The sequence below is a fragment of the Oncorhynchus clarkii genome, chromosome 1, assembly GCF_045791955.1.
Source record: "Oncorhynchus clarkii lewisi isolate Uvic-CL-2024 chromosome 1, UVic_Ocla_1.0, whole genome shotgun sequence".
Classification (NCBI taxonomy): domain Eukaryota; kingdom Metazoa; phylum Chordata; class Actinopteri; order Salmoniformes; family Salmonidae; genus Oncorhynchus; species Oncorhynchus clarkii.
Window position 1 is genome coordinate 19,316,436 of NC_092147.1, and position 12,579 is coordinate 19,329,014.

The following is a 12,579-nucleotide window of genomic DNA, read 5'->3' on the forward strand; positions in this document are numbered from 1 at the left end:
GTTCTCCCCTGGATTTGTTAACAAGGCAGTGCTGCTGAGTACAGTGGGGATGGGGGCAGTGCCCACCTTTGGACTCAGTCCAAAGTTTTATTTGGACAGAACAAACACCTCACCAGAGGAACCCAGAGTTTTTACTATTTTAGTTAACGTACGTTTTCTCTTGTTTCCACGTGCCTTCTCTCTCCTCTGCTTCTCAGAGGGAAAGTGTTTCTGTACCAGAGCTTTGAACACACCCCTGAGGAGAAAAAAACAGACACACACATGTTATCTTCTCAATCTGACACCGTGGAAGGCTGACAGAACGTAAAGACAGTTCTGACAGGTTATAGAGATGAGTGACACACTCTGATTGGCCTCATCATATGCATTTCATGTCTCCCAGGTTCAGATGGTCCAGGCAGGCAGACACACAGCGTTATTTCCAGCCTGACACAGAGGTATGCTCCCGGTTTAACTTGATTGCAGGAACAGTTCTGGGATCAGCTTACCCTCCCCAAATCCTAGTCCTTAACCATTAGCGGGGAAACAACTTAACTGACTGTGGATCAGTGTCTAAGGGCAGATTCACCATATACCCTCAGATAGTGTATACTGAAGAAGAAAATTGAAGGGTTCAGACTGAACCTTTAACTGCAGCTGGAGAGTGACAAATGGAGTGCTTTCTAACCAGGAAGTGGTCATTCACCCGGCAACAAACAAATGATTTGTATGAAAACCACAGGCGCGTCAGGCTGGAAAGCCCCGGTTACACTAGATGGAAGCTGTGGTGGTGTGTGTGAGAGTTGAATCAGGGCTGAGCCAAAAATCTATTTGCTCTAAATACTATACTTACCCAGAGAGCCACGGGCACAGAAACACACTTACTCTGCTGCAGATACGAATCTGTCCAGGTGCCCATCGTTCTCATCCAGGACCTCTCTGGTTCGGGCCTCTCCTGTGGACTGTAGACCAATCACGATGCACTGGGAAGGGGAGAAACAAGATACATGAGCAGAGTGTCACACTAAAACATACCAACCTGCAAAAAACATTAAAACATGGCTCTATTTTCTTTAATTAATTGTGATAATGCCTCTTGGCCAGAGATTCCCATCTAAATGACACTCCGGTGTGGAAAATGCTGACTCACCATGATAAGACATCTATATTTAAAGGTTTAATAGACAAACAATAGACAGATGCATATGGGGAGATAGACACGTTCCTCTGAGAGGTTCATACCAATCTGCCAACCTCCTCAAGAGCAGGCATAAATACTCTTGCTTATCTGTTTGTTCTTCAAGTGTTCCGGGCCTCTGATAAAAACCTTTAATCAACGTTGTCAAGAGCACTAGGGTCAGAGTGAGCCTTATATTAAATGTATTGATCATTTGAAACCATTGATGGCTGAATTTAAAGCCATTGACCCTTGGCCTCAGGGAGGTCACCTAGGATACCAAGTTATGCTTTATGGTGACTCCTAACCTCTTGGAAGTCAACCAAAGGCTGAGTACAGATTTAAAGGGGGCCAAGAATTTTTATCTTAAAAACGAATGACAAAATAAAGGCTGAATAAATGAACATAAATGCTGGTCAGTCTCACCTTGCCAGCTTTCAGTTCTTTCTTGGCCAGCTCCACCAGGCAGCGAACCTTGGCGGCGATACAGAGGTATTTGAAGAAGCGCTGGTGGGAAGACCAGAACTGACCCCACAGGGACTTCCTGCTGACTAGACACAGCGCGTCCGCTGCACGCATGAACACGGCCAGCGCCTCCGCCCACTGAGAAGGACAAACATATATAGGTCAGTCTCCTTGCTCTTTACAAACATCTGACAACTTTCTACATACACATACAGACAATCTCCTGCATGCCTGACCATGCGGTTATGCCTGCATGGCCAGGAACGACTCCAACACCATCATTAAGTTTGCAGAAGACACAATAGTGGTAGGCCTGATTACCAACAACGACGAGACAGCCTATAGGGAGGTGTTTAGAGACCTTGCCGGGTGGTGCCAGAATAACAACCTATGCCTCAACGTAACCAAGACTAAGGAGATGATTGTGGACTACAGGAAAAGGAGCACTGAGCACGTCCACATTCTCTTCGACGGGGCTGTAGTGGAGCAGGTTGAGAGCTTCAAGTTCCTTGGTGTCCACATCAACAACAAACTAGAATGGTCCAAACACCAAGACAGTTTTGAGGAGGGCACGACAAAGCCTATTCCCCCTCAGGAAACTAAAAAGATTTGGCATGGGTCCTGAGATCCTTTAAAGGTTCTACAGCAGCAACATCGAGAGCATCACTGGTTGCATCACTGTCTGGTACTGCAACTGCTCGGCCTCTGACCGCAAGGCACTACAGAGGGTAGTGCGTACGGCCCAGTACATCACTGGGGCAAAGCTGCCTGCCATCCTCCAGTCACACTGATGATGGCTTGATGCCAAAACTTTTCTATTTTGTTTTCACCTCTTATTTATGCACTTTCCTACACAGTATAAATAATTTATGCACCATGATGTCTTACTAAAACATTTTTTTTTGCATTTCAGCCTCAGTTTTGGATTTATCTCTCTTTTTACAACAGTGTGCGGGTCGCCACCTCTTCCAGGTTTCATTTCAATGACTTTTGTGTCATGTCTTGACTTCTGTTTTCAAACGTATCAACGCTGCAATGCATCACTTCTTAATGTTTTTGTTCTGCAATGTTGTTATCCAAAACAACTTAGCAAATAAATGATATCAACACGCACACACTATCAAGTCAGTCTTACCAGTTTGGCAGCTTTGTTGTAGACCAGTTTGAAGTCGTCGTCCAGACCGATCTCCTCGATGCGGAAGGACACCCCTGAGAAGCTCAGCTGCCGGGCGATGTACATCCCACTCACCTTCATGTCCATGGCAACAATCTCCATCGCGCCTACACCCCTGTCAATCAAAAATCAAAGCCACATTCGGCCTGTCAGCGATGCTGAATCCTGGAAGCCAGGACTGGTCTGGTAACCACAACATTACAAGATGTCATTCTCACAACATAGATAATCATAAACATTTGAATAATATGATACAGGTGACATAATTCAGGTAAATGACGTGTGGAATAAGGTCAGACCTCTTCTCGATGGCGTGCAGGAAGTCGTCAAAGGTCTTGAAGGGCGTGCCCTCGCCCCAGATCCCCAGGCGGCTCATATAGATCATGTTCTTTGGCTCAGAGGCACCTAGAGGGAGACAGAGAAGCCGGGGTGAGATGTTGATACAGAGAGAGAAAGAGCGAGAACGGGTGAGGGAGAGAGTAGCGAAGAGACAGGGAGAGAGAGGAAGAGGGAAGACAAATACAGTCTGAATAAGATTGAGAAAGGGAAACACAGAGGACAAACAGTCCTAAAGTACAGGTTTTGTGAGAAGGAGCGATAGTGAAAGAGAAGACAGAGGTTCAGGTACAGTGAGAAAGGCCCACCTGTGGCACTGGCGTAAACCACCCTGGCCAGCGGCAGGTTGTGCTGCAGGTCCAGCACGGCCTTGCCCATCTTGGTGGACGTAGCATTCTTGGCCTTGTGGCATTCGTCAAACACAATCTAGGAACACGGTCAAGGACAAAGTACTGCAGCTACAAAATGAACTGTAAACATTGAGTGATGTATGCTCTCCTATCACTAGTTACTGGGCTTGATGCCATGCTAGAACTGACAGAAGTGGCAATATCATCCAAACTTTTGATCAAGTATGTTCACATTTTAGGGTTTGGGGTTAGTCCGTGTTAGCGGATAACAGATGCAGTACTTCCATTCTTCTAAATTGGCCAGCTAGATTTTTCAGGTAATGTTGGTCATTGTGCAAGGTGATAATGTAGTATACAAGGATACAACTCCATCAAAGCCGGGCTTGCACCAGTCCAGGATCTGCTTGAGTCTGGTGCGGTGCTGCCCACCTGCTTGGCTCTCCCCGATCAGTGCAGAGTATGTCGCAAACAGGACTCCTTCTGAGGTAGCTGTGTCTCCATACTTGATCTACAGGGAAATAACATAATCACAGGTTTCGCCAGGGAAAGACATTAGGTAAATGTGATGGATATGAATGATTGAGAGGAAATATTGATCTGGAGTGTGGTTTGCTTTTCCTTAAACACTCACCTTGTTTAAGGCATGCACAGGAATGGTGGGAGCATCTATGTCTTTCAGATCTCTCTCTGCGTCGTATTTCAGGTCATTGGATACACTGAACCTGTGTGGGGAAAGAGGAGAACGAGTGCATCTTTACAAAACAACCGTGGAGCACAACTGAATAGGTTTGTTTTATAGTTTGTAGTAACCAATGGCACTGACTATCAGTGATGGTTTCTAACACAGTTCACAAAGGCCCCTTCCTGAAGCAATATCCATTACAACTAACGTTTTACATCTAAATCTGTTAGACAGGGAGACCCGCTCCTACGTACTGGTAGGAGAAACCTATTAGGTTGGGAGAAACAGAGCTAGGCAGGGTAATGCATTGGGTGGAGTATCTAGTGTCTTACCATAGCGCTTTCTTCCTTCCCTTTAGGTAATTCTCCAGGATGATGCCGGCCACTGTGCGGCCTTTCCCTACTCCGGCCCCGTCTCCTATCAGGAAGCCTGCTCTCTGGTTGTTCTGCAGAATTACCTCGTGTTGCTGGGAGCACACAGGGAGCACAGCGTCCCTCATGTGTCCACGCAAGTAGAAACACTAACTAACACTTCGCATTCTAGTCATCTAGTAGACACTTTTATGAAGACTGGCAATTAATACAACAGCATCCCATCGAACAAACGTCTTACATAGAAAGATATCAAAAGCACAGCTGAAGTAGGTAATACAGTAGAAACAGGTGTTTAAAACCAATGTATACTCTACCCTTTTTTGCATGACCCACATACTGTAGTTCCCAAGAACAAAATTGTTCCTGTCAGACCAGATGTGTGAGGTCAGGGGTCAGAGGTGATAGAGTGGTGTGTTACCTGGCATGCGTATATGATGGCCTCCAGCTGCAAGGCAGAGAGCAGGCCACAGTTGATGGTGGAGTTAGGAATGGACAGAGTGTAGGTGATGTCAGGTGGAGGGACGCTGGACAGCGTGTTGGTCTCCACCACTATGTCTGGGTGGGAGATCCCTATGGTGGCTGAGGAAGGACAAAATAGTTAAAAGATTGAATGGACAGACAAAACCTTACTCAGCCCCTCACAGACTAACTACCAGTATCAGATGGTATTATTATTTTATTATGAGGAAACTATGTGTAGTAATACCACAGAAAAATATTACTACTGCAAAATAATAATTCCTTCCACAAAGGAAACCAATAAAAGAGGATAAATAGGTTGTGTCTTGATAGTAGTGTAGGGCAGCGTACATTTGGATGGTTTGTAGTCAGCGTAGGTGTCTACATGTCCCAGCTCCTCTGTCTCTTCCTCCTCCTCCTCTGCCTCCTCTTCTGCCGGAGTCTGGTTTCTCTGAGTCTGCTGAAGCAAGGGGACACAGGTCATTTAGTTAATATCCTGTCCATTACTGGTCTCCTCGCCATCTACACTGGTATGATACAACTGGACAGGTGAAAAGCAAATGCCCCTGTTTTCTTTTCAGATCAGTGCAGATGAGGAAGAGATGTCAGTAAAATATCCTCAACCTACTGGACAAGATACATGTGAGGTGAAATGAACAATCAAAATATTTGGTTTGGTTACAGGTCAAAGGGTGACTGCTAATTGGACATAATTAACCTAATAAGGTTAATTCATTAATGTCAATGGGAGCCTGATTAGACATCAGATCATTAGCCTTCAGTGTTTCGGAAGGACTCTGAAGAGCAACGCCTCACAGGAAGATTCATTTCGACAAAGAAGTTACCAAAACCAGCTGCTTTACTCAATATATTATTTCAAAACCTGTTTTTGGAAAGTCCGCAAAAATACAGCAACAATTCACTCTAATTAAAACATTTATTCCGGGGCCTCCCGAGTGGGGCAGCGATCTAAGGTACTGCATCGCACTGCACTGCATGCCAGATGCATTACTACAGACCCGGGTTCGTTCCCGGGCTGTGCCACAACCGGCCATGGTGGGGAGTGCCATAGGACTGCGCACAATTGGCCCAGCTCCGTCTGGGTTAGGGGAGGGTTTGGCGGGTGGGTCTTTACTTGGCTCATCGCACTCTAGTGACTCCTTGTGGCGGGCCGGGTGCCTGCAGACTGATCCCAGTCGCCAGTTGAACAGTGTTTCCTCCGACACATTGGTGCGGCTGGCTTCCGGGTTAAACTGGCGGGTGTTACTGAGCACAGTTAGGCGGGTCATGCTTTGGAGGACGCATGACTCCACCTTTGACTCCCGAGCCTGTCGGGGAGTTGCAGCGATGAGACATGATCGAAAAAGGGGGTAAAAAAATTACAAATAACATTTATGCCAAACTCATTTTGAATTTAGTGCAGCATATTTAAAATGATGCAGTCAGTGTTGGCTCCACCTCCACATTCTTATGCCTGTCAAAACGGGGCCCTCAGTCACTTGACTCATTTAGGTCTGATTAGATTTGAAGCGTTGAGGCTACCTGGTATCCTCCCAAAGGTGGGGTGCTGATAATGGCAGCGATATCCTCCAAACTGTTCAAATCCTGAAACCTGTTGGCATTCAGCTGCAGGGAGAACAAACAAAAAACAAACACAAACTAATGAAAAGATACCAGTCACACTGAGTGGAGAGTGACTGTATGTCATGAACACGTGGGAACGTCTGGAAACACAACATGAGAGAGAGTGATCTTGTCCGTGACAGCCAGCTAGATAAAGGATAAAATAATAACAGAACCTATAGGAAAAATACAAAAACTCAAACGTTCCCATTTCTGAGTTAATTTGCTACCATGCTCTCTTTACCGAGATGGGTTGTAAACATATCTGACCCCTAGAGGCAACACTTACCAACTGCACATGATGTGTATTTGAGAATTGCTGTTTAGTGTTAAGAGTGAGTGTGTATGCGTGGGTATGAGCATAGTGGTGTTAGTTATCTAGGTAGTAGTGTGTGGTGAAGCAGGTACAGAGCCGTCAGAACGTATTCACACCCCTTTACTTTCCCACAATTTGTTGTGCTACAATGGCCTACTACACACAATACCACATGTCAAAGTGGAATTCAGTTTTTCAAAATGTTCACAAATTAATACAAAAATAAAATGCTTAAATGTATTATTTATTTAACCAGGCAAGTCAGTTAAGAACAAACTCTTATTTTACAATGACAGCCTACCACGGTCAAACCCTACCCTAATCCGGACTACGCTGGGCCAATTGTGCGCCTTCCTATTGGACTCCCAATCACGGCCGGTTGTGATACAGCCTGGGATCGAACCAGGGTCTGTAGTGCCAACTCTAGCACTGAGATGCAGTGCCTTAGACCTCTGCACCACCCGGGAGTCAGTAAGTAAACAACCCCTTTATTGTGGAAAGCCTAAATAAGGAGTAAACATTTGCTTAACAAGTCCCATAATAAATGGAATGTTTAATATGATTTTTGAATGACTACCTCATCTGTACCCCACACATACAATTATCTGTAAGGTCCCTCAGACGAGCAGTGAATTTCAAACACAGATTCAACCACAAAGACCAGGGAGATTTTCCAATGCCTCGTAAAGATGGGCACCTATTGGTAGATGGGTAAAAACTGTAAAAGCAGACATTGAACATCCCTTTTGAGCATGGTGAAGTTATTCATTACACTTTGGATGGTGTATCAATACACCCAGTCACTACAAAGATACAGGTGTCCTTCCTAACTCAGTTGCCAGAGAGGAATGAAACGGCTCAGGGATTTCACATGAGGACAATGGTGACTTTAAAACAGTTAGAGTATAATGGCTGTGATAGGAGAACTGAGGATGGATAAACATTGTAGTTACTCCACAATACTAACCTAATTGACAGAGGGAATAGAAGGAAGCCTGTACAGAATACAAATATTCCATAACAAGCATCCTATTTGCAACAAGGCACTAGAGTAATGCCACAAAAAATATGGCAAAGCAATTAACGTAACGGAGCTAAGCATAGGCAAAATCCTAGAGGAAAACCTGGTTCAGTCTGCCTTCCACCAGACACTGGGAGACTAATTACATTTTCAGCAGGTCAATAACATAAAAAGCCAAATCTACACTGAAGTTGCTTAATAAGTAGACAGTGAATGTTCCTGAGTGGCCGAGGTACAGTTTGGACTTAAATCTACTTGAAAATCTATCCCAAGATGTGAACATGGTTGTCTAGCAATGATCAACAACCAATTTGACACCAATTTGACAGAGCTTGAAGATATTGAAAATAATAATGGGTGAATGTTGCACAATCCATGTGTGTAAAGCTTCTAGAGACTTACACAGAAAGACTCACAGCTGTAATGCTGCCAAAGGCGCTTTTACAAAGTATTGACTCAGACGTGTGAATCCTTGTGTAAATGACATATTTCTGTATTTCATTTTCAATTCATTTGAAATGTTTTATTTTTTTTGTCTAAAAACATGTTTTCACTTTGTCATTAATACATTTTGAATTCAGGCTGTAACAAGAAAATGTGGAATATGTCGAGGAGTGTGAATACTTTCTGAAGGCAGTTATGCATGTTTTCGTTGTTTTGTGTGAGAAAAAAGAAAACGGCTTTTGTGTGTTTTCTGACGTGTTTATTTCTGTGTTTGAGTGTGTATGAATGAGAGTGTGTGTGTGTGTGTGTGTGTGTGTGTACGTAGTCAGGTCCCCTCACCTCCAGCTGGCTCTGTGCTGGTGTGTTTATGTCCCATATCGTGGGCACGTGGGCCAGGTTATCTGTGGGGATGAAGGCCTGGGCATCGGTGTAGTCTGACAGCGAGTCGGCCGGAGAGGAGAACAGAGAGTTGGAGAGGTCATCGATGCAGGACAGGTTCTGGAAACAGAGACAGGACAACAGACAATATATGTTAGTTCATTCTCTCCTTTCTGGATCAAGTTAGTGCTGCTGGCATCTTTTTATTCTGCAGCAGATTCTATGGGGTATAACAAGGACAGTTGTTTATCTTTGTACTGTGGGATTATTCCTTGGTTAACCATTGTTATTACAAAAAAATATCCAATGCCAAAGAGCACACACTGTACAATCAAACTGCTTCCAGTATGTTCTGAATATTCATTATGCAATATAACATATTATGCATGATGATTTTGTGACAACAAATTTGACCTAAATCTTATTCTACAAGCATAACAGAGCAGTTGTACTTCTCATACAGAGGTTATGGGAGGGACATGACGACACACTAGGCCTGGTCCTCAGCCAACATACCACTCTCTCTGGAGAGCATAGCCTAATTAGACAGATGTGAATGTGTGTGTGGAGCGTCTGTGTCTCTCATTTCAGGCATGGCTGCCTTCCAGACCCTCTCCATTCATATTGTAGTGGCTCCATTTGCCATGTTCACTAACTACCTCCCACAGGCACCCCCTGAGACATGGACCCAGAGAGAGGGAGAGAGAGACAAGCCCCATGGAGGAGATGCCATGTCTAGTACCCAACATGGTGTGTGTGTGCGTGAGAGAAAGAGTGTGTGTATGTGGTGATGTAATACACACGTGTGCTCGTAAATGTATTTGTGTGGGTTTATGTACTGTATGTGTGAGTGTGTGCTTAAATACAAGAGTTGGTAACTATGTGTATAGTGTTCCCACAGTATGACTGGCTGGTCGGTCATTGGTAGAGGCTCCCACACCCCCACACTTCAATTCAGTGGAACCACCCAGAGGCCAATGCATCAACTTAGCCCAGCGTTGCATAACAGGAGCAGGGGCTCCAACCACAGATGACCCAGCAGCCTAAAACAGATATACACCCTGGAATAAAACATTATCTAATATCAAAGGACTGACTAGGGACAGCAGGTAGGACACCCTGTCCAGCACAGTAAGATCCTACAGCAGAGCAATACACTCAAAATGGAGCCTAATAAAGAATGGAAAACATGCTCGTCGCACAAGCTGTTACTGAAACATTTTCCACGGTCAATACGGGTACAGTTGTGCTGTGTACATTACTAGATTATGTGGGAAGAAGGGGCCTAGCCAGAGTGACTACACTCTACATACTACAGAACATACACTATATATACAAAACTATGTGGACGCCCCTTCAAATTAGTGGATTCGGCTATTTCGGCCACACCCGTTGCTGACAGGTGTATAAAATCAAGCACAAAGCCATGCAATCTCCATAGACAAACATTGACAGTAGAATGGCCTTACTGAAGAGTTCAGTGACTTTCAACATGGCACCATCACAGGATGCGTCCTTTCCAACAAGTCAGTTTATAACATTTCTGCCCTGCTAGAGCTGCTGCGATCAACTGTTTCATTTTGTACTTTACCCCCCTTTTCTCCCCAATATCGTGATATCCAATTGCGATCCTGTCTCATCGCTGCAACTCCCCAACGGGTCCAGGAGAGGCGAAAGTCGAGTCATGCGTCCTCCAAAATATGACCCACCAAACCACGCTCCTTAACATTTGCTCGCTTAACACAGAAGCCAGCTGCACCAATGTATTGGAGGAAACGCCATTCAATTGACGACCGAAGTCAGCCTGCAGGCGCCTGGCCTGCCAGAAGTGCAAAGAGGTTACACCTTAAGGATGAATTGGAACGCCGACAGTGAACCAGGTCTAAGCGCCCAACATCAGTGCCTGACCTCACTAATGCTCGTGGCTGAATGGAAACAAGTCCCCACAGCAATGTTCCAACTTTTAGTGGATAGCCTTTCCAGAAGAGTGGAGACTGTTATAGCAGCGAAGGGGGGACCAACCCCATATTAACGGCCATGATTTTAGAGTGAGATGTTCGACGAGCAGGTGTGTCCACATACTTTTGGTCATGTAATGTACGTACACACTCCAGGCTGGGGGGTTTCACAACCGACCAGCGAGGACAGGACAGGACAGGGACTTTAATAGGCAGGATAGCAGCTCTAGGGGAACCCTAAGGGGGCTAGAAGCCGGCCAACAGGGTCTGTGTGTGTGTTTACAAGGTCAGAGGAGCAGGATAAGTGGTGCGGTTGGTTGTGTGTGTGATATGAATGTGACTTAAGGGTGGTAAAGAGCCCCTAAAGAGAGATGTTGCAAGGGCACAGCACTCAGCTAATCAGTGTTTACTGGAAGCGCTCTGATTAAACTCCTGGTTGTGTGTGTGCACTTGTGCATGTGTTAGCTCTGCTAGGGCAAGATCAGACTTGAGCTCTGAAAGCAGCCTCTTGAAGTTTTGTGCCTGTGGCCAGCTAAAATGGAAAAGCTGCATTTTTTGTGTGTGACAGAAGAGAAATGAGGAAGAGAAGCCGAGACGATCCCTGGAAACTCTCCCCCCTCCATCAGTGCCCCTCCCACCACCATTCCAAGAAACGTAGCTGTTCCGGCAGAAGAGTGATTAGTAAACAAGGAGGAACAAAATGTAACCAGAGGCAGACATATACTACACCCTTCCCCCCAACTGCCAGCAGTTCCTACAGTGGAAACACAAGCTTAGTGATGAATTCCGTCCTACAGTGAACATAAGGAAGGGCTTCATACTCTCTTACACTAGAAACTAGGCACCCTTCATTACGGCTCTTACCTACAATTAGACTCACCACAAAAAGACCAGACGATGTAACATGCACATACCACTTTATACTTTAGACATTTTGTTTATTGATTAACAAATTGATATTGTCATGAACTGTCAGATATCAGAAATAATGACGTCTTTTTCCCCAGCACTCCAACCCTCTTGCTCTCCAACCCTCTTGCTCTCCAACCCTCTTGCTCTCCAACCCTCTTGCTCTGAGAGGACGAACCTTATCATCAAAGCAAAGATGAGACGACAGCCTTTCCCTCTCAGAGCCAGGATAAGAGCTTTGATTATGAACAAACAGAAACAGCCCCCTACCCAAACATCAAACATCATGGCCAAGGTCGTTCTTCTCTAAAATCACCAACCAATTGGACCCCCAGCTCCACTAATCTCCACTCACAGAGAGAGCGAGAGGAGAGGGAGAGAGAATAACCCGAGCAGACTGGAATGTATTTTTCTTAATAAATGTGAAGCAAGGCAAGTGTGACTGGTAAAGCACTATTTGTTCCCGCAGCGATGCGGCTGCTGCTGCAGCTAAGATGATGTTCTGTGAGGCAGAGATAAGGCCTGAATTCCAACTGCACTGATGGTAATCTGGCCAACAACAGCCACAGACTGCCTGGCTCCTAATCCTCACAGGACAAAACATGGAGATGGCAGAGTGAGCGATGGGAAACATGGAGAAATCTGTGAATGAGTGAGTGGTGTGTGTCCGTGCATGCACATCTCATGCGTGTGTGTGTGAGAGAGTGAGTGGTAGCAGACAGTGTATGGCCTTTGTGAGAGAAAAGGATTTCAAAGTGAAAATTCAGGACAAGTTGTGCGTTCATTTATGAAACGGCAGAGCTGCGTGTTGGTCGGCTAGTTCCCAGTTTGTGGGTCAGTCCTCATGTCATCACACAAAGCCAGTCCTTCACAGGTTCCTCTTACACTTCACATTCTCCTGTTTTAGTGCTTAACCCAGCATTCTCATCATCCT

The 12,579-nt window shown here is 45.2% G+C and overlaps 1 protein-coding gene across 6 annotated transcripts in view; it reads right to left on the minus strand.

The window, feature by feature from the left end:
- Window positions 1-12,579, minus strand: part of LOC139380659 (protein strawberry notch homolog 2-like) — a 105,151-nt gene that overhangs the window by 13,369 nt on the left and 79,203 nt on the right. For 2 of the 6 annotated variants that reach the window (XM_071123606.1, XM_071123945.1), the window contains 13 exons: window positions 8,740-8,898; window positions 6,539-6,622; window positions 5,348-5,456; window positions 4,956-5,116; window positions 4,496-4,629; window positions 4,113-4,203; window positions 3,846-3,989; window positions 3,440-3,557; window positions 3,095-3,200; window positions 2,757-2,910; window positions 1,583-1,759; window positions 865-962; window positions 153-235 (listed from right to left, as the gene is read on the minus strand). In XM_071123606.1, coding sequence (XP_070979707.1) covers window positions 153-235; window positions 865-962; window positions 1,583-1,759; window positions 2,757-2,910; window positions 3,095-3,200; window positions 3,440-3,557; window positions 3,846-3,989; window positions 4,113-4,203; window positions 4,496-4,629; window positions 4,956-5,116; window positions 5,348-5,456; window positions 6,539-6,622; window positions 8,740-8,898 — 1,618 coding nt within the window. The remainder of the gene's footprint in view (window positions 1-152; window positions 236-864; window positions 963-1,582; window positions 1,760-2,756; window positions 2,911-3,094; window positions 3,201-3,439; window positions 3,558-3,845; window positions 3,990-4,112; window positions 4,204-4,495; window positions 4,630-4,955; window positions 5,117-5,347; window positions 5,457-6,538; window positions 6,623-8,739; window positions 8,899-12,579) is intronic. The other 4 variants (XM_071123690.1, XM_071124031.1, XM_071123860.1 and 1 more) reach the window with 3 other exon arrangements.